At 43.7% G+C, this 21,805-nt stretch overlaps 1 protein-coding gene across 1 annotated transcript in view; it reads left to right on the top strand.

Moving 5' to 3' along the window:
* Positions 1–21,805, top strand: part of LOC139689669 (gamma-aminobutyric acid receptor subunit beta-like) — a 166,516-nt gene that overhangs the window by 87,855 nt on the left and 56,856 nt on the right. Inside the window, exon 3 of the mRNA XM_071586859.1 lies at positions 3,522–3,589. Within this exon, the coding sequence (XP_071442960.1) occupies positions 3,522–3,589 (68 nt within the window). The remainder of the gene's footprint in view (positions 1–3,521; positions 3,590–21,805) is intronic.

Consider the following 21,805-nt stretch of genomic DNA (forward strand, 5'->3'; position numbering starts at 1 on the left):
TAATTCTTTGCATAAGCTTTCATTTACTCACGTGAATCCTTGATTTACACATACTAAACCAGGTATGATTTTCAATAATAAAAGATATTCTGAAATTGGAAATATAAAAAGATCAATCCTTTTAACTGGAATATAAACTTATTGAAAAATGGCTGTAAAGAAAAATGTTTTTTTTTGTCGTTTACGCTTTCATTTTTCACATTGATGAGATTAACACATCCCACGCCAACTGGCGCTCCCTCTATTGTGTCTCTAACAAGCATCCTAGTTCTATCAATCCGCAAGTGCCATGAACATATCCCGAAGGAATAATCCCAATCCCAATGCTCTATTCCACTAAACCCTAACCAAAAATGTCCATTGGTACCTTTCACAAAGGTAGAGTTACTTTATTTTACAATACTGTTCACTAAAAGCAATCCTCTTGCAATTTAACGATTAAATATAAACCACTGATCTTGATCCAATATGACAGAAGTATCAGTGTCTACATGTATCTCAAGATGTTTAGCCGAAGGAATCTTGTTTAATCGCAAGATCAAGTACTGACAATGCTGGCCCATGGAAAATTATCTTCTAGGAAAATATTCTTAAGAAATGAAGCTCTGCAAACGGCAATCAAAATAAATTCGAAGGTTTGGACAAGAAGTAACGTAAATTGACTTATAAAGAAGTGGTGGAAATTATAAATTTTCTCGAAACAGGTCCCTATCAGGTCCGGAATATTTAGGTTATCTAAACGAAAACACACGAAAGTGGAATAACAAAACGGAAAGCCCTCTGCCTAAACCACCCATGAGAGCACACATTTGGAAGACGCAGAGATGGTGACGTAATGGTCGATTGGCATTATTGGTGAGAGACCAAGGAAGACCTCATTCTTCCCTGCTGCACGGGCAGAGTCGAACTGATTCATTCACGTAAACACCATTCAAAAGGCCATCGCTCATTCTCTCGGCGTGAAAATCCCTCAACCCGAAGGCGCATCCCAGTAGGGAAACGCATCCTCCCCGACGACCAACGAGCCCGAGCCCCGCAAGATTTTGTGACGACAACATAAGCAACATAAGAAGAAGGGAATGTTGTAAGAATATTTACCATTTCTAGATCGATCAACGATTACATCTAGCCTCATTTCAATACCATGTGCCGCTCGCAGGGAAAATCAATGGCTCTCTAAGAATGTTTAGACGAAAATGTAATGTTATGACCCAAATATTATTCAAATGAGCACTAAAAGACACCCGATTTGTAAAATCTCTTACGAACACCCTTGGGATCTGAAGAAACCTCCAGTAGCTTCGTGGTATGGAATCAAAGTTTGCAATGCGAGAGAGCTAGCAAACGTTGAATCGCAATCAGAGGACCATGAAAATTAACTGGCCGATCATGTGAAGCATTGGCCATGCTAAACAAATGTGATCTCGTAAAAAATGTTGCTTTGAACTCTCCAGCAGGAAGAGGAATTTTTCAGGAATTAGAAACTCAATTGTAGCCTCAAGTAAATATTAAATTACCGGCAGATGGTATCTGAGTTTCCCATCTGCAAAAATGTCTACCTTGTCGCTATAAGTAAAACGGGCCAATATCTTTATGTGTATCCCTATAACCTTATACTTTGAGGATTCTTGGAAATAATCTGAGGGATTCCAATTGAAGATTAATTCTTTGGTAAAGAGCATGGAAGAACTCTCGACCATATAGATATGGCGATGGTAATTGTCAAAGGTCGCCCAGGCAGATGAATATGTCAAGGGAATTCATTCGGAATAACCGGAATAAAAGCCGAAATGGCAGGAACAATAAAGATAAAAGAAAGGTAAATCAGGGTTGTGATTTCGATGGCGGGGAGGTGGAGAAGGTGCCGGCGGGACCGAACGACGTCTCGGCGCACGCGGACCACGAGGGACACATTGGTCGAGTATCGCAACGAATCGGAAGCAAAAGTGCTGGCGTATGTACTCCTGCTGGGCACAGCGGAGGCGCGACGCACGCCTTTTCCAAATCCAAAGGCACAGAAGGAATGAGCAGAAACTCAATAGCGGAGTGGGGCTCACTTTCAATAAAAATGGAATTTAAAGTTGTTCTTCGTGAAGTTTTAAGAATTGGCATGAGTGCTACCTCAAAAAAAACCCTCCAAGGATTCTCTCGGCCCCACTCTAAATCAAGTCACGCTTTAAGAACTCATAGTAGCAAGGCAAAGCAACAAAAATTGGAGATTCAAGCGAAGAAGAAAATAGAAAAAACTATGGAGTCCACAAGCATAGATCAAGTATGCTGAAGATTCAACTTTTTAAACGAAAGGTTTTGGCTGGTATATACTGATCTAAATATGTTCACCTTTCCCATTTAGCATGCCTTCAAAAGTTTGTTTACTACTGGGCCACATTATTAAGGTTAACTTTAGTGGTATCGAAAATTTCAGGAAATAATTCATTTTTCCACATTTTCTTCCAAAATGTACTGCTCGTTCAAAAATTGCTTCTAATTTGTATAAATACCCTGAGTATTAAAATATATGAAAATCCAATCTATTAAATTTTCTTGTTAGTGTTAATAGACCCATTTCAATAAGGCAATATAAGTCTTATTCTCAAATTTAAATCGATCTTTGGTAAATCAATGAAGTGGCAAGAAGAGTAATAGTTCGTCGCTAATATTTAATGAATGGCCATTCCCCATTACCTTACTCTTAAAAAAATGTATCAGTTCTTCCACAAAGTAATATGATAGTTTTTATTGTTATCATTACATTACTAATCATTGATAGTGCGCAGTCACCCATACGGTCTCATTTACATATGCAATTCCTTTTCATATAAAAATTTTAATTATAGAATCAGTAACAGACCTTGAACTTCCTGACTTATTAACTGAGTAAGTTCATAGAACCTCAGAAAACTTCAGCACACCTGCAAAAAGTAAATTTGAAATCGGGCGAAGGTTTTATCAAATTAATGACTGAAATCATTGCGTGGCCCACTAATCCTGAAAATAATAAGCGAATAGGAAGAAAACAATTGAAATGGGTATGGAGAACGTAACTGAGTTGATTTTTTTGCCAATAAAACGGCTAATAATCATTATCTCGTCTGCTTTCCTATAATATGACTTTAGGCAAAACGCTCAACTTTTGCTGTGTTCAAATTACATGGGCGTATAATGCGCCCTAATAGCTCAAATACGTTCCTCCAATCCGGGTTGACTACCTTCGGTCAGCCTTTAGTTGAACACGGGTATAAATCTAATACTTTTGGTTCCCTCGGAGTATACTGCTAGTTTTAAGGGAGTAGTAACACAATGGAAAGATATATCTCGGACCGGCTGCCTCAATGGAGAACGACAGGGTGAGCGAAAAGCGTAGTGAGGGTGTGAATCAGGGTTTGGGGGGCCCAATGATGGGCGTTCTTCCCCAGGGGCAGGGGGAGGCTTGCTGGACTTGAGGGTCGAGGGGCGGGAAGATTTTTCCCACTGGTTTTGGACCAAACTTGCAAAGTGTGTGTGTGTATGTGTTGTTGCAGGTCCTCCGGTCGAAGTGGGAGTTACCATGTACGTGCTCAGCATAAGCTCCCTCTCTGAAGTGAAAATGGTACAAAAACCTTTTTCTCTATCAATACTACGCTCTAGCCTAATGACCATGTTGTTGTATTCCCCTCTTTTTTATATGCAAACAAATAGTGAACCTTATTGAGTTTTACGATGGCCTTCATGATTTAAAAAAACTATTCACTGTTTACATCCCCTTAAGTTCTGTGTGAGAAAAAAGCTTTGACATTAAAGCCTTTTTCGAACTATATATATATATATATATATATATATATATATATATATATATATATATATATATATATACATTATATATATTTATATATATACATTTTATATATATATATACATTATATTTCCACATTTTTACACGTTTTTGGATAATCCCTTCACATTTACTCTTATTCTTTATATATATTTATTATTCGTACATACTTTACTGTCTTACCCCCAATCCCAACTCACTGAAGACACAAACTCACTGAGACGTTTTTTGCCATTTGGTCGCATTGACTCTCTCTCTCTCTTTCTGTTGTCTTCTCTCACATGTTCCCTTCACTACTCACCCCTTTCACAACCTGTGCCTTGGCCAAAGTATTGTTTCACCTCAATTTCCCTCTCACCACACGCCTACCTACCCCCAATCCACTACCCCGCCCTCCTACTATCTCTTCTTTCGTTTATTGTGAACTGCCAGAGATTTCCCACCCCTTGGAATGCGAACCATAACATAGAGTATCTAATTATATATATATATATATATATATATATATATATATATATATATATAATTATATATATAAATTTATTTATATTTTACATATCTATATATTTAATTATAAATGAGGCATGGCGGTTGGGGCCGCCTTCCTCGCCCACTTCTCTACACTGGCCTCGTCTCTACAGCGGCCCTCACTACTGACACGCCCCGCCCGCCCGTCGCCGGCCCCCGCCCCCTTCCACTCCACCTCACCCCCCGCCCCCGCCCACACTCGCCCCACGCCACGAAACAACAGACCGCAAGACACAAGTGCATTTCCCCTCCGCCCCCCTCCACCTCCGGCGGCGGCGGTTCAGCGCCACCCCCCCTCCCAACACGTGACACCCCACCCACCAAGAGCACCAACCACACACACCACACCACTATCCCACCCACCCTCGCGTCTCCTCCGACGCCAATCGTGCACCATTCACCTCCATAAGAAAGAGAGACCATTCACACTATAGTAATTTTTTTAAATCACGCCGTCTTACCATCACCTCGCTCTCAAGAAATATTTCAAATGCGGACGAAATAAATTTTGAGAGCTCGATCGTTGTTCACCGCCGATTTTTGATGTTTTTTTCAATTTTTTCTAAATATGTGTGTGTGTCTGTGTGTTTGTGTTTCGCCCGTCGATCCGGAATATCGGTTCCTCCCAACCGACCAAACGAAGCGATCATACTCCCACCCCGTCCCATACTTTCGCCACCACCCCCCCCCACCCCCCTCCAAATCTCATCGACAAGGAAACACTCAAAGAACTGGACTTTTTAAATCAAATCTGTTTCCCCGCTTTTGATTTCACTCCGTCGACTCTCGCCGAATCGAATTCAATCGACTTGACGGGACGTAGCGAACCCAAAGAGCCACAAAGAGCGCGAGACGCGAGCAGAGTTAGCCAATTTGCCGATTTCCAGCCCTTAACGTAGAGCAAAGATAATGAAAGCCGTCCGGTGCACTGTCGTCCACACGCTCGTTGGAAGCGAGCGGTCGCCAAAGTAAATCTTCTTCGGTCGCCGAGAAATTAATGCTGGAGTAGCTCTCACTCGCTACGCTCTATTACTTTCTCCTCCTAAAGAGCGAACTCCTGATTTCCCTGAAACAAAAACGCAAAGACACTGTTCTCTCCCACACACTAATTCTTCCCCCTCCCTTTCCTCCAAATATGCGCCCAATGAGTAATGGCAAATCCTATTGTTTCTCTGAAAATAATCTTAAAATTCTCTCTCGATTGAAACTCCGAGATCAGCTCTTACCCTTTCCGTCCGCCTGATTTTGCAGAATAATATTATTGAACCCTAGCCAAGTTAAATCAAGCGACATGGACGCCGACTGAATCCGAGTACCGCGGTGAGAGCGTTTGAATGATGTGGAGCGGACCGGCGCTTCATCATCCACCGTCGTGGTTTGTGTGCACCAACCAACCCCCCCACTCCCCCCCCCTTCACCCCCAAAAACTCCCCCCCCCGCGCGAACAAGACACCTCCCGCCAATGCCACCGGCTACAAGAGTCGACGGGGCCACGCCCACCGCCCTGGCCCCTCTCCCGACCGGCCGGCGCCTCTCGGCAGGGGGGCGCCAGGGGGGTGGCGGTGGCGGAGGCAGGAACACTAGAACGACAACCACCCTCCCACCAACCCCCCCCCCGGTCACTCAAACCTGCCCGCCCTCCACCGACGAGAGCTGCTGCCCGAGACATATCGGCCTCCCGCCCCAAAGAGAAATGATTCCGACTGTCACAATCCGCCCCCGTCAACAACTCCTCCCCGGCCCAACACCCCTCCCGCCCTCGCCTCCTCCCTCCTCCCCAGAACAACCACATTCTCATCATCAACAACAAGAACAAGAGCTGTCCGCAATGTGTGTTGTGTTGCCTCTTTGCAGGTCCTCCCGTCGAGGTGGGCGTGACTATGTACGTCCTCAGTATCAGCTCCGTATCCGAGGTTATGATGGTACATGAGTATAATTTTCATAGTGCTATATACTCTTTAACACATATCCCTTCACTTCCCCTTACCTCACTTATAAGGTAACGCACGTATGTGTATATATATCATATATATAAATCTATAAGTATGTTGTTGTATAAAATAATATGTGCGTTAGCATCCATCTCTTACCCTATGAATCCCATCACTTCCTAATGTTTACATACATTACTATTAATTTATATTAATATGTATGATTAATGTCATTAATATATCATTATTATTATTATTATACATATATATTGTCGTTGTGGTGTTGATTCGTTTACCATTGATGTTGAACTTACCTGCCTCCTTCCGTGCTCGTCGCCCTACCAATGGGGCGATGTTCGGTCGGGGGTCGAGGAACCCCCCCCCCCCACTCTCCATTGCATCATGAATGCTCGCAAGGCTAAAAAGTGATTGTTTCGTACGTGTGTTGAAATATATGCCCACTCAAGTGAAAATGAAACGTCTGTCATTTTATTTTTTAATCTCACTCTACGCCTATCGTTTAAAAAGGATTCATGAAAACAATGATTACATTGATTCCCATTGTTCCCAACTCATTTTTGTGCATTATTTTCAGCACTTTCCTCCTTCTTTCGAGAGAGCATATATTTTGAAACATCTAAGTATGCACGCACGCACACCCTTGTCATTGCGCATATACAGCCGCTTGTGTGTGCGTGTGTCCGTACGCGCGAAAGTGTGTGCGTGTGTGTGTGTGTGTGCGCGAGTCTGAGCGAGTGAAGTTGTCCTTCATTTTTTACGTACTTTTTGGGACTGATGTGGTCGGCATTCATCATTTGATTTGGCTTCGCCGACCGCCTTTGCGGCCCTCGATCTTCTTCTTTTTAAGTTTTCGTTTTGCAAGTTTGGACGTTTCCAGCGCTTTACGGTTTCAACGATTGGGAAGACAGAGCAACATTTTTTTTACAATTCATTGTTTTCCAAATAATTTTCCTTTTTTTTGACGAAAAGTCCATCGAAAATGTTTTCCCGCCTCCAAAAAAAATCTGGAATGAAGTGTCCCCGACAGACTATGAAAATACACCCCAGACATGAATTTAAAAAGAAAAACATAGGTGGTGCCCATTAAAAGTGTCCCGGGTAGCTATATATATATATACATATATTAATGCATAAAGGAAGAATAACACTAAACCGGGACCAATCAGACAGAATCCGTCGCTCAAATCAGCACTGGACGAATACGCCAGTGTCACTGATAACGGAAGTGTCAGCATGATGTGTATGAAATAGGTGAAAACGGAGATTCATCCCAAGATTTATATCCCCGAAACCTTTAGCATGAGTCATCGCGGTAGGACTTTACAGCCACGTGTTGAAGCTTTAAGGAAGAGATCCTTCGATTCACCCGGACGCTATCTCACGACTAACGGGGGTCCCCCGCTGACCCATCACACACACGTGCAGAAATCAAAAACGCAAAAAAATTACGCAACACACCAAAACCAGAAGAGCGGGGTTGCTTTTCCGCCCTGCTTACACGCACGCACACACACACACATTCTCCCTCTCTCTCTCCATATTCGTGTCCCCCCCCCCCCAAATCACCACTCCTGGGGCGTGTGTGTGTGTGTACAGTCTTGCCCCGGGGCGGGCCAATGCGCCCCCCCTCTGCCCCCCCTCATCATCCCTCTTTTCCGCTATGCGCTTCCGCTCAAGCTTTGTACAAAACGCAAATTGGCTTCCTTCAGCCCACCTTCAGGTTATGTGGCTAGCACTTTTATCTTTCGAATGTAAATGAAAGCACGGCGTAGAAAAATTTCGGTTTTTTTTAATATTTGATTATGTAGTTACTATTTTGTATGTTGTGAGTGATTAAACACTATGAAAATTATTCCGATTTGTTGAAGCAAAACTCCTGGTGTTTAAAATTTCCCCCAGCATTTATACATATATATATATATATTTATATTTGTTCTTTATTGATAGCTTGTTGTTGTAATCTGTACAGAACTTCGATAGCTGGACATTTTCTAATCTAGTGTTACCTGTTCCTAAATTCAATGTGTGGATATCGAGTGTGTTTATTACATGATGTAACATGAAGATCATGAAATATCTTAAAATGGCATATAAACTACATTTTCAGAATACAATTAATGGTCTTAGTTGGTTTTTCACACTAATGTAAGTACCCAATTGCGGCGGCTGTAGTCTTAATGAGACCTCATTGCCTACGAAGGAACCGCAAAAATTTAGCGAAAAATCTAAAAAACCATTTTAACTCGTTACAAGATTCGCTGAATGACGATCGAATGCGAAGAAAAAAATACTCCAAATGTTCGAAATGCGGAATTTTAGGTGTGTGTCATTCGATCGTACATAATTCACATCCCGGCACAAATAATTGCGGACGTGAAATGTTTTTTAAGCGGCTGACAGTTGGTAGTCTTTACACTGCTTGGTGGCTTACGTAGATATGTTAAACCACCTCAAATTCCAAAACAATCTTAAGATTAGACTCTAGGACAGAAATTTTTCTTTTAGGTTAATAGCATGCGATCGAGTGCTAAAAATGTATTTGAAATAGTAGAGATTACCCATGAATTTCCTTGATCGAAAATTTCATAATAAACTATGAAAAATGTGCATGCATATGTCAGGCCGACATATAAAACGTTTGTGTTTCTGAGGAATTATCTCAATTCCGGCAAAAATTAATCAAACGAATGGAAAAGGATTAATTTATCACATTTCAGTCCATGAGGAAACCATTGGATTCATGGGAATATTTGCATAAAATATCAGTACCGTGACTTAAAGAGAGCTTACGAGAAAATCAAATGAAAATTCAACAGTTCAAAATTTAATAAATTCATCCATTTTGCAAGAAATATTTAACTGGAGTAAAGATCCACATTTTCAACCGAATCTGACAAATAAATGAGTGGTCTCCATTATATCTGAATTTTTTTCAATGACACACATGTATCTGCGTAATGATGCAAAATAACAACAACTAAATAATATGTAAATAACCAAATGACTATGATAAAGACGAACTAGCTTTGGTTATAGGCCCGCGATGTGATTACAGTAAGCAGGGAGCAACAGCATTCGGAACGACAGCGATCCGAAAGAGACCATTCTGAACGCCACAAGCGGAGCAAACTCTCTGCCGCACAAACAACTCGAGATAGGCAAGTGCTCGATCGATGATTTCATGCAAATGTTCGAGGTTGGCACACATCACCAACAACTACTTCTCCATGTATCGCAGTAGCCCGAAAGGCAAGCGTGTTGCAGAACAAGCCCTTCGCGAAACTTAAATCAATACTTTTCCTCCAATAAAGTCCCGCCTTCGCGCTGGAGAGGACGGCCATGGAGTAGACTGGTGCTTCGATCACACCACCGCGCACCCGCTCTTCCCCCTCGCGGAAGGACTCACCGCCTCCACGAAGGCGGCACCCGGGCCCCGCACTTAAGGAGCGAGGGGCCCCGAACGCGGCCCAGGGCAACGGGTGGGCTCCACGCGGTTGCACGGACACGCATGCAACCGCCTCCATTAGGCATCCTAGGCTCGATTTGGACGCTGGCGAAGGTCCACAAGTCGACGGGAATCCAGCGGCGATGCAATGCCACTCGTCGTTGGTTTGAAGAGTTCGTGACGGGGGAGTAGTTGCAGTAGTTTTTAGGTGAGGCGACCGACAGCTGAGATCATTATATGTGGATAGGAAAGGATGAAGGGTGGAGAGAAACCTGGCGTTGGCACTAGCCTACTCTTAACGATAGGCGCCAAAGGGGTCACACACAAATTTAACGTCCCATCCGATGGACGGTGCACTCACTCAAACTGCTCTTCAAAAAGCACCTCAAGTAGGAATACCACTGGAAAATATTTGCTGTTCTCCATGATTCAAACCCGGGCCCTCTCGGTGGGAAGTTAGTGCCTTCAGCGACCGCACCATCTCGATCCCCGTCCGTTACGGACGTGCATTCAGCCGTGAGTGGAAACATCACAGCACGTCTGGCGCTATACTGGAGGAAAAGTTCCGGAATTGGATTCCAAAAAAACGAGACCGTGGGACATTCTTATTCCTTTTCTTGTTTTATCAATGCAGACGCGTGATTTGGGTGCAAAAATTGTCTGTTTAGAATAAATTAAACATTTCAGACACGCTTCCGGAACGTTGATAGAAACTATAATATCGATTCAAAAATTTTAAAACTTTGCGTGCTACGGTTCTCTCCAAATAAAACGTATGCCTCCTTAAGCATAATGCGATTTTTATATTCTGTGAAAGTCACATATCAATGTATTGGTAGTGGACTTTCATGAAATGGTTAGCAACTGAGAGAAGGGTGGTTTTAAATTACTAAAATTAAGCACATTCTGGGAAAACTGTAATTAAAAAACTTTCCATAATTTCTCTAGCACACCTGTGCCATTTAATAATTACTGATCGTAGTAGAGAATTAAAATATCAACTAAAATATGAAGGGCGTGCATAATATATCAATTTTCATCAAATAATCTCAAGGATAGGTATCACTGAATATCTTTGAAACTTTGCGATGAACAACATACCGACAAAATAAAAGTGATGTAAGTCATTCGGCGTAAAAGGAAGGCGTCACATAACGAAACAGAGAGAGGTGATTTTAACATCAACTTTATATATCGCTTTTTTTGTCCAACATCCTTGAAATTCCAGAAGGAAATTAAGGTATATAATTTTTAAATAGTTGGAGAAAGAAATGCACCCACTGGTAGTGATTTCTCGGTAATGAGTGCCTAAAATTATTCTTTAAAAATACTATTTGCCATCAAATATCTATTAAAGTTTTTCGACTTCTGTGATCCCTTTTCCAGATCTTAACAACCTAAATGGTTTTGCAATTGGAATATTTCGTGCGAGGCGAGGCGCACCATTTTGATCACATGTGCTGCGTGTCCTAGCCTCAACGGATGGGACACACTGCCCTTCTTAGGTGTAGGGCAGGGGATGATGCGGCCCGCCAGATTCCACTTGGCAGTCCCCTCCCCCATCCGCCCAGGGCCCCGCACGGGGATCGAGCGACCACCACCCACCCCCGGGGCGCCTACTACGAGAGATCCCCCCCCACCTCCAATCACTCCCTTTCTCTCTCTCTCTCTCACTCACTCTCATTAAGACATTTACTACTTCCTTCGAAGGCAAAGGTGCTCTCCACTCGATTGACGACGTGCGCAGGCCACGGAGACATACTACTACATTCACACCTCGACCGATTCCAGCGATGATCATTGGCTCTTTTTCTCTTTCTTTGACTTTCTCTCTTTCCCCTCCGTGAAAAACAACCCTTTGGTGTTTCATCGTTATTTGTGTGAGCTTGTATATATGTATATGTACGTCTGTTTGTATATATATGCATATATATATGAATGCATGCCATCATGTATATATACACACACACATATTTGTGTATACATATATAATGTGTATGCATTCATGTGTATTTCTTTATTTACTATTATACATTATATTTATATATTTAACCATATATTCATAACTGCAGCTATCGTGTTCTAACAGTATTTCCCTGCAAGTGTATATCAGCCTATTTGTTTTTTAGTTCTCTCCTTTTATTAAAGATATGTTTTGATTGAATGATTATTTGGTGCCAAATGTACTGTGCATAAGTATTTCACCACCACGTAACCTCTCTCGTTGTCATCGTCATTACTATGTCGATCAAGGTTGCCATGACTTAAACCTTAAGTGTCGGGGCGCTCTTCCGCGAGCACTCGGATACGCATCTCCCTTCCCTCGACCCTTCCAAGCGATATCTAAACCAAATTGGGTTAGGGCGCGCGGGAGTGTCCCCACCCCCTGGCGGTCCCCGGTGGTGGGACCTCCAGACCGAGCTGCGGCAGAGGGCCCCTCCGGCGAGAGGTGGGGAAGGTGTTCGCCCCCCTCACCCCTCCCACGGCCAAAGGGGATGCGGGAGCGGGTCAATGCGCGCGGAAATCGCCCGGCGGAACCTGAAAGTGTGGAAGACGCCGAGAATTGATTCCTGAAATTTTGAATCGCATTATGAAGAAATTCGAGGCAGAATATTCACATGAATTAATTGGTTTCCCATTGAACAGTAACTCATCGCAAATGTGAATTAGTCGCGACATTCTGTAGAAGCACAATAAATTGGAAACAATTCTCTGGATATAACCTAAACCATTGGAAATAAATAAGAAACAATGGCATGGAAACGGGAGAACAGAGGAATATGAAACAAATTAGTTGACGCGTGGTATAACACGGCGGAAGTTGGACAGGGATTCCCTTCGTGTCATCAGAGAGTGAATACGTTAGCGTGAAAGACATCGTCACGATAAGGAAGTGAGCTTTGGGAAGCAAAAGCATGCTGAATAGTTTTACAATTTGCAAATGGCGCTGCTGAATTTGCTCTTCCTTCAAAAGTAATCTCTAAAATATTTCTAGAGATTGTCCCGTGCCGTCGAAGCACCAGAGTCTCAAATACTACTATAATTATTTCTGGCAGTAAACATGCATGAAGCATGAACCAATGCATCTCCCGGTGGAAAGCCAATGTCACGCATACAACTTTGTACCCATCCCATATGGACTCATCCAAGGAAGAGTCGTTGTGAGAATCACACATGCATGTGATTCGACGGCAAAATGGTCGCAAGATGCATGAACACCGCAGTGTACATACTATATGTCGACATGAATTTTAAACAGCAACAGCTGGCTCATTGCTCCGTTTTCCTAATTGGAAGCGGTAAGCGAAAAATGCATACGCCCTCACCTAATATTGGACGCTAGCGCTCTGATGAAAATTTGCAGAAATGGAAAATCCAGTTTTATTGAGGATGTTTAAGAACCACAAAGAACATGGAATTGATTAAAAACAAGTTTTGAAAAAATTCCGAGAAAAATTGATTGGTGGCTAGTTATTTCGGGCACAAAACCAACTGTCAAATCGCTGCTCCGTACGAAGTGGGATGCCACACGGTTGGTTGTACGTGCCGAAGAAATAATCTGATCGGAGATGGGCAACGTGAATTGAAAAAGTGAACAAATAAGAGAAGACCCTGAAATATGTACGGAGACTCTTCAATGAAAAGTGATCCTATATTTTTTTATTCGCATCATTTATTTTGGAAACTTCAATATCATCTAATATTATTACGGTAACTTGTAATGTGTACATGTAAGTAAAAGTTTCATTCACTTGATACAAGTATTTCCACCATGCGAGAGCCTTTGCAAGTTGAAATGTTTTCAGTTCACCTTCGTTTAGGACGGGAGTAACACCAGACGCTGCATAGAAATATTGCTTTCACGTGAACAAAAATCTCCAGCCGAGGCCAATGCAATGCCAGAGGTTTATGGATAGCCCGTTTGTTATTCCATTTATCACAACTATATACATATATATGATTGTTTTAAATGCTTAAAGAAGGGGCGACAATTTCAAAGGAGTTTGTTGCTTCAGTTACTGCTCTTATGAGAATAAATGTTGACATCACTACCACATTTTTGAGAAAGATTGTCTAATAACGATAAAAGCACTATCGCCAATATTAAAATTTTCATTGGTTGCCACCACCCGTTGGTAATAGAAAAAATTGCACGCGAGACATGTTTGTGGGCGGTAGGTCCCACGAAATCGCGATTATCCCATATTAATCAACATGTCCCTCATTCCCCCAAGGACCCTGACCTAACGGCATGTGACTTTTTAGTATTTCCCCTTGTCAAGAGATTCCTTCGAGGATGGCGTTTTTCATCATCATAGGCAGACGTAAGTGAACTGAAACAATTGCAACTTGCAGCGACTGTCGTCGACGTAACGCTAACGTTTATTAAAATAGCCTACTGTTTACCGAACTGGGGCTTTATTACTTTTTTAAACTTTAATCGGATCTGTTTTAATCCTCATGTTCGTCCACGACATTAACTCCGCGGTTAAGAGTAAGATACGTTTATTTGCCAGCACTGAAGCAGTTTACAGAGATATCCCCAACGCTGAGGATGAGGCAGCTTTATAAGAGGACTTAAATACTATACAACGCTGATGCGACACTTGGCAATTGGAATTGAGCTTCAAATGTGTGTAGCGACAAATGTATTTATTGGAATAGCTGCCTATGCCTACTTCATCAGGAACGCCTACTGTATCGAGAATACCGAAATCGAATGTGGAGAGTCGATTAAAACATCAAGGGGTGGACCCATTATTCACCGCCTCTGCTGGGTGAAGCACACACGCGGACAAGCTACTGAAGAATGAGGACAAATAAGAAGAGTGGCGGGTAAATGTGATGAAAAGGTCAAATAGAAATGTTATCTTTCGCTGGTTAGGCACTGCACCGCCAAAAAGCAACCGGCCTGCCCCGCCCCCCCCCCCTGCGCAGCCCCTCTCCCCTGCACGGCGCCCCTTGAAGGAGGGAGCCACAGAGAGGGGAGGCGGAAGAAGGCCCACTCTGACCTCTGGCGCCCAGAGGACAATCGGGGACCGATAGGGTGAACCAAGGGGGGAGGGGACACTCAGGGGTCGTGCCATGCCTATGAGGACGCCCTAACCCCATCCACTCCCAACCCCCATCCACGTCCTTTGGTGTTGCTTGGTATCTTTTGGAAATAATGTGCGGCTGACTGTTCGTAGTAAATATTGCTATTTGTTGTGTGCGTTTCTGTCTCTCTGTGTCTCCACACCCGACTTCTTCCGACCACCTCTCGGAGCCTGACTCCCGCCACACCTCCTCCTCCATAAACGACATGTGCGTGTGATATATATACGTTTGTATATATATACATATATATATATACATATGTATGTATATATACATATGTATGCATATAATATATATATATATATATATCTTGAAGGAAAGTCTCACGAATTTTAATATTAATTTAAACGGAGAAGTCAGATTGCGCTAGTGAACGAACAAAAACACAGAGAAACATATTCCCATGAAGCTTACACCTATTCCCAATTTTTTGAGATCAAAACACCTTCCTCTGGGAAAGGAGGAACCAACAGCTCCTTCTTTCCCTAGAGGAAGGTGGTTTGGCCACCGAAAATTCAGAATACGTGTCAGTTTCATGCGCATGTGTTTCTCTGTGTTTTTCTTCGCTAGCGCTATCTCGCTTCTCCGTTTAAATCATATGCATATATGTATGTGTATATATATATATATATATATATATATGTGTGTGTATACATGTATATACATATATATATATATATATATATATATATATATATATATATTTATATATATATATACATCGTATATCTATACATATCCCCCCCCCATTTTCTTCCTGGTCCGAGAGCCAAGCCCAGCCTCGGCTATCCTTCCCGCGGCCGCCGCTGAGAGCAGTGCCGGGGAGCGAGCGGAGTCACGGGCTCAGTGTAGAGAGGGTTCGAGCGGAACGTGAGAGGGAAGGGGCTCAAGAGGAAAGGGAGGGGCCCAAGAATACTCTCCGCTCCGTTAACGGCAATCGAAGAAATGAATTCGCACGTATCGATTCTTTTCTTCGTGCAGCCCGTTGTCTTCGATACACCCGTTACCATGATATTGCACATCATATACGGAGTAGAAGATGACCTTGTTTCTAGATGACCCTCTAATTACAAAATTCGTTAACTGGGGTCAGCGGTCAATTTTCCTCACCCAGCTAGATGCAATGGCTCCTTTTGAGCCTCTCAAGTTTATAACTGGTCGGTGCTCAAATGTGAGAAATTGATTACCGAATGTTTCCAAGAACCGTAGCAGGAGCGAAAGTGTACTTATGTGATTAACCTGGAACAAACAATATTTAATTCCACTGGAAAAGAAATTATATATCGCTATTATTAAATATGTATATTGTACTTCCCCTGAAGGAAATATACTTTTATAATTTTGTACTTAAATAAATGATGAATTTTTGTTACATGTTGAAGTCTTAGCGAGCGAAAAAACGTATCAGTCGAGATGAAAAACACTAATGGAGCAAAAAATAATAACATTTACGACTTCTGAGCAAATAAATTGCCAATGATATTCATTAAACAAAACAAATGGAAGTGCAAATGATGGTAAATCCTTTGAAAGTTCGGTAATAAAAGAGCTGAATTACTTTTCAATCAAATATGGTCTATTTTCCAGGTCCACTAGAGCGTACTCGGCTAAAATCAAAGTTCAAAAAAGAGCTGAATCTGAACTCTCTTCAGAATTCTTACCGCCGACTAGATGCATCCAATGGTAAATCCACCTTAAGAGGTTTCTCGGTAATGCTTCGAAAGAAGGTGTCCTTATAGCTTCGGTAGAAAACTGAATGTTTCCGCATTACGGCTTATAAATTTCTTCGTTTCTCTCCGACCGAGATCAATACACAAGATTTGAAAGATGCAAACACGACTCTTACGAGGAAGTGAAAAGCTTTTCGGTGGTCAAACTCACATCTTAAGTGTTACAAGCATAAAGGTACCCATACTCAAGAGTTGATTCTGTTAAGAGGTTGCGGGATTATTTTCATGGTTCGAAAGAAGGAAAGGAAACGTAGCAACGAGAACTTCCCACAAAATGCTTACACAGGCTTCAACAACTGAATCCTTAACTTTTTTAGTCGTCCGTTTTTAACTCGGTGAATGAAGTAGCAGAAAATGAAGGAATTTAAGTGGCTCAGGGCCGGTCCTAGTGGCCAGGGAATTTAAGAGTCTCATCCAGCCATCTCCAAGAGGTTCAAATGAAAAAAATACACTGTTGCAGTAATTGGATTTACAGAAATTATTGAGATTAGGCGATGACGTTGATGACATGACTTGAATAACAGCTATGATGTGAACAGTGGTAAATTAAACACGCTACCAATGGAGATGGTAGACAGGATAAGGGCCAGCAAAGAATGTATGCATCACTAATTAAACTAGTGCAGGGACTTAACATGAAATATTAGAAACTCAAATTTAGGCATGGATTAAACTTAGAATTTTGTTTGAAACCGTCGCGATTCAGTCGAGCGCCGCTGATGAAGTCGTCGTAACACTTTCCTGGCCCGAGTGAGGCTGTTGCTGGTTCCCCCCGAAAGGCGGCGGCGGCCCCGCACGAGGGCCGCCTTTCGACGTCCCCTCCCCACCCGACCTGCCACCCCGAAGGTGGGTGGGATCGCGTGAGCACCGCGCCCGCGAAGGCCGGGGGGCGTATGTGTGTGGGAAGGGGTGGCACCGCAGTGCGGCGCTGGAAAGGCGCCAAGCCAGACACCCCCTTCCCGCCACCGCGGTGCTGGAGGCCCGGGCCCCCGAGGGGGAGGGGGGGAGGGAGGAGGAGGGGGGGGGAGCACCGCTGCTGCTGCCAAATGCACGCACGGCCGCTCGCGAGGGTGTTCCGCGCGGGACTGGTGCTGTCTTTGAACACGCCTTCCGTTTGCAAGCTAGTGTGCTAGTTCTGGGTGTGGGGCGGGATATCGCCCGCCCCACACCCAGAATAAAAGAGTCGGACGACCCAATTCGATAATTGCAAATCCATCACGTACCGCCCTGGAAAAACACTTTTCTGCCCCCCATGGGATAGGATTAAGTTGATTTTCACACCACCGGGTATCAGCAATCGAACCATCTCGATTGCGAAAGAATGGCGGATGGAATAAGTAGACGCACGTTTTGTAAAGTGAGCATAATTGACCTTTGCCCCCCCCCCCCAGGAATACTTTTATCAACAGTTCTTCATGGAAATCTCTCTTTAAGAAATCCCCATTGGCGATTAAGATTTCAACGGGTAGCATGACATTAAAGTGAACAGGGGCACTGTACATCACCGAGGACGTAAATTATTTAAGCCACTCGTTTGCGGGGTATTAAAAGAGAGGCACTTTGTGTTCCTATAAAACATTGTGTCTTGCGGAATTTATTTTCATTCGTTTATGTTTATTGCCAAGGAATTATATCAAGTGAAATAGGAAAAAATCAGATTCATTCACATTTGGCCTGAGTTTGCAAATATGCTAATACTAAGTCAAATGCGACCCCACGGATATACGAATTCTGTTCTCGGGAAATGATTCTGCATACTCATATGGATAGGCGTGAGAAATTTGAGACAGGAGTTTTCAAAAAAATGTTGCCTGCTACTGGTTAAATTTTGGATAAGCTTACAAGGGATGGAATATAATTTTGATTTCTCAAATAGTTTCAAGCGCTGACGTTAAACAATTTTAAGAGCGAATTTCGAGAGAGACCTCTTCTCCGAAAAACCACACACTCAAATATTTGGAGACAAGGAACAAAGTAAAGATTTCAACAGTGGACCTCTGACATTTAGGAACTGCCTCTGTTTTAGGAAATAATTAGAGGAACGAATACTAATTTAAGTTTTGATCGGCTGTCTTTTGGGACTGCGAAATTGATTGAACATTTTCTTTGTTCCCAGATATTTGGAATACAAACGGGGGTTCTTGTCTCAGTGTTGGAATAAAACGAAATTGTTAATCAAGATATCACAAAGGCATTCCCAATCGTCCCAAACATCATCTCTGAAAGTGACCAGAAGGACACCGATATCTTTCGATCCAAATAAAGCGCTGCAATCGGTGAGACTCTTGTGCTTCTCCTCATTCAAATCCCAGTTGCAAAAATCTTCAGTCCTCTCCATTCGAAGCGGGAACGAGCCATGCTAATGGCCAGCGTAGTGACATTCAATAACAATGAAACATGCTTACTCTGGTTTTGAAAGAGTATATTAGGGATGCTCCATAAATTGTCACACAATGACCCCTTTTAATGAATTATTCCTTCTAAAATCAGAAAATGGAAGTAGACAGATTTTTAACATAAGAATGAACGCAACGAAATTCACCTCGAATTACCATGGGGCCATCATCTCGTTACCGGAGAAGAACTTCGCTGAAATCTAATGTCACTACATTCAATCATGACAATTTACCAGTGAATGAAAGCCTTTACAATGGCGATGAAAAAATACCTGCCATTTTAATATCTTTTATATAATTCCTTCGCCAGGTAATTATGAATAACTTTTAGCAGACGTTTAAATGTTCTCACAAATGTCTTCGCCTTTCCATGCACAATGGATAATAAGAGCTTGATTTACCAATAAATTAGAACTCATCAATATCGCAGGGAAATGAATCTTACTCTTCGGAATGCGAATAAAATTTACTTGAATTCCCTACCGCAATAGTAGGAATTAATCATTGAGAACAGATACAGCAATTGTGAATGAGCGAAGGATACGCAGATGACAATGACGTTGGGGCGGTTTCTGGGGACGGGTCGAAGAAGAGCCGCAGCAAAAGATTTACTTCGACGGAGTGACTTCGGTCGCCGCTCCTCGTCGGCGGGTCCTCCGAGCACCATCCCTCCCTCCGAACACATCCCTCCCTCCCTCTCCCAGGCTCCCTCCCTCCGAACACATCCCTCCCTCCCTCTCCCAGGCTCCTTCCCTCCTCGCTTGCATTGTCCACAGTAGCGAGTGTGTTTTACATCCATTGGCCCTGTATGCCTACGCCTCTTCTTTCTCTGCCCACGTTCCAAATGCCACGCCTACATAGTAATCATGGATATATATATATATACTTATATTTCTTATATAATTACGTGTATTTTTGTGTGTGCGTGTGTGTGTTAAGTGTAAGTGTTTTCGTTAAAAGACGAAAGAGTTTTCGGGGTGTGTTGGGGTGATGGCGCCAAGGGGGTTGGGGGCCACTCACCCCCCTCCGCCCCTCCTCCCAGACTCGCTGGAGCAACCTACCTCGCCTCCTCACCCCAGGACACCCGAATACTATTTTATGTAACTATATAAATATATGTAATCATTAAATGCCGTGAACAAACGTCGATCACCGCATTCGTCCCTCTGATATCCCGAAAAACCTCCACCAAACGAGTTATGGGGCCACCGAAGATAAAGGTGCCCTCAGAGGAAGGGCTCTCAGAAAAGGTCCGTCGTGGGAGGAATTGAATGTTCAACAAGTAGTTGCCCCATAGATTTCCATGATAAACAATGAAACTTCCTCCGCATGAGGGCCACGCCGAGAAGGAGTCTCCTAGCTAACAGATCTTTTCTTGGACATTTCCGTTCGGGTACCGAAAGCCTTCTCTTCTTCTTAGGACGGACCCTGTCTGAGATCCCGCGTCACTAAAACCCTCTGCGAGTCCCTCACCTCACGACCCCATTCCCTCCGACCCCTCACCTTCACCGGGAAACGAACCCATCGGAGAAGAGAGCCCGAAAAGTCCTGGGACACCACCGACAAGCGACAAGCGGCGATTCCGACCGCGTCCTCGACGACGACCCGAGGGTGGATGCATCCATTCCACCCCTCGCCCCTTCTCCTGGTCCTTCCGCCCACCCTCGGACATCCTGTTTCCCCCCCCCTCCCTCCCCCTCCCCCACCTAAAACATCACCACGCACAACGGCCACCGCCCCCAAATGCGAGGCTTCGACAAATAATACGAATATCGAAAATGAAAAAAATGTGCATATCTTGGAGGGCACACTGAAGGGAGGGGAGAAGTGGGGGGGAGGCGTGGACGCGGGGGTACGCCCACCCTACCCCCCAAGCCCCCTATAAACCTCCCCCCCACCCCCTCTCGCCCCGCCTCCCTCCTCCCGCGATACCTCCCCCCCACCCTCCCGCCCCCCCGCACTCCTCTCGTCACCAACCACACGCAAGACCAGACGGAATCCTAATATGAGAGAAACAAAATTGCAGTCCAGGCCACGCAAAGGAAGGGAAAACGTCCCTAGGAAAAAAATAATAATTCCCAAAATCACAATCTCCACAGCAAAAGGTATGTTTCCCTTAATTCAGGAGGACTATTATTCAAACGACAAAATTGTCTCCAAGTTTTGGCACTTCTTTTTTTAGGCTAAAACGATTTTCCGATCACAAAAATATTATATATATGTATATGTTAATATATAAACGATGGCATAACAGGCCAAGGTCCAGCGTCGGATTCTAAATCCCTTTGTTGTATATATTTCTCTCGATCGGAGTATAATAATACTCTCCGGTTGATTCCCCCGCCCACATCTCTCACACGCACGCCGACAGACAGCACAACCGACCAGAGTGGCACGCACCAGCCGCACGTATCCACCCCGGGCAACGATCCCAGGCGGCCGGGGGAGAGTGCCGTCTTTCCCGCCGGTCCTGAGGGCTCACCTCGGTCCGCCTCCCGGGACGGACGCCCAAGGGCGGGCAGATCGAGGGCGGGGGGGGGGGGGCTCAAGGAAGGCGCATCATTGGTATTCCGCTGATGCACGACCGTCCAGTTGCGGATCAATCTTCGAGGCCGAGTCGCGACGCACCCTCTGCCATCAAAGGTACAAGTTTAGGGATTAAGATTTGACAAACCAAAACGTGAGAGGGCGGACGATTCTCGTATTTCTATTGATTTCCTTCGATTCAGGGCATACTTGGAATGGGCGTAGTCCCGTAGCGGCGGTGGGGTAACGCCCTCACCTACCTGAGGTCGCGATCCTGAGGTCGCGGGTTCGAGCCAAGCCTAGGTGGATTTATCTCGACC

This window comes from Hetaerina americana, unplaced genomic scaffold (assembly GCF_022747635.1).
Source record: "Hetaerina americana unplaced genomic scaffold, ioHetAmer1.1.p SCAF_27, whole genome shotgun sequence".
In the NCBI taxonomy this organism is placed as follows: Eukaryota; Metazoa; Arthropoda; class Insecta; order Odonata; family Calopterygidae; genus Hetaerina; species Hetaerina americana.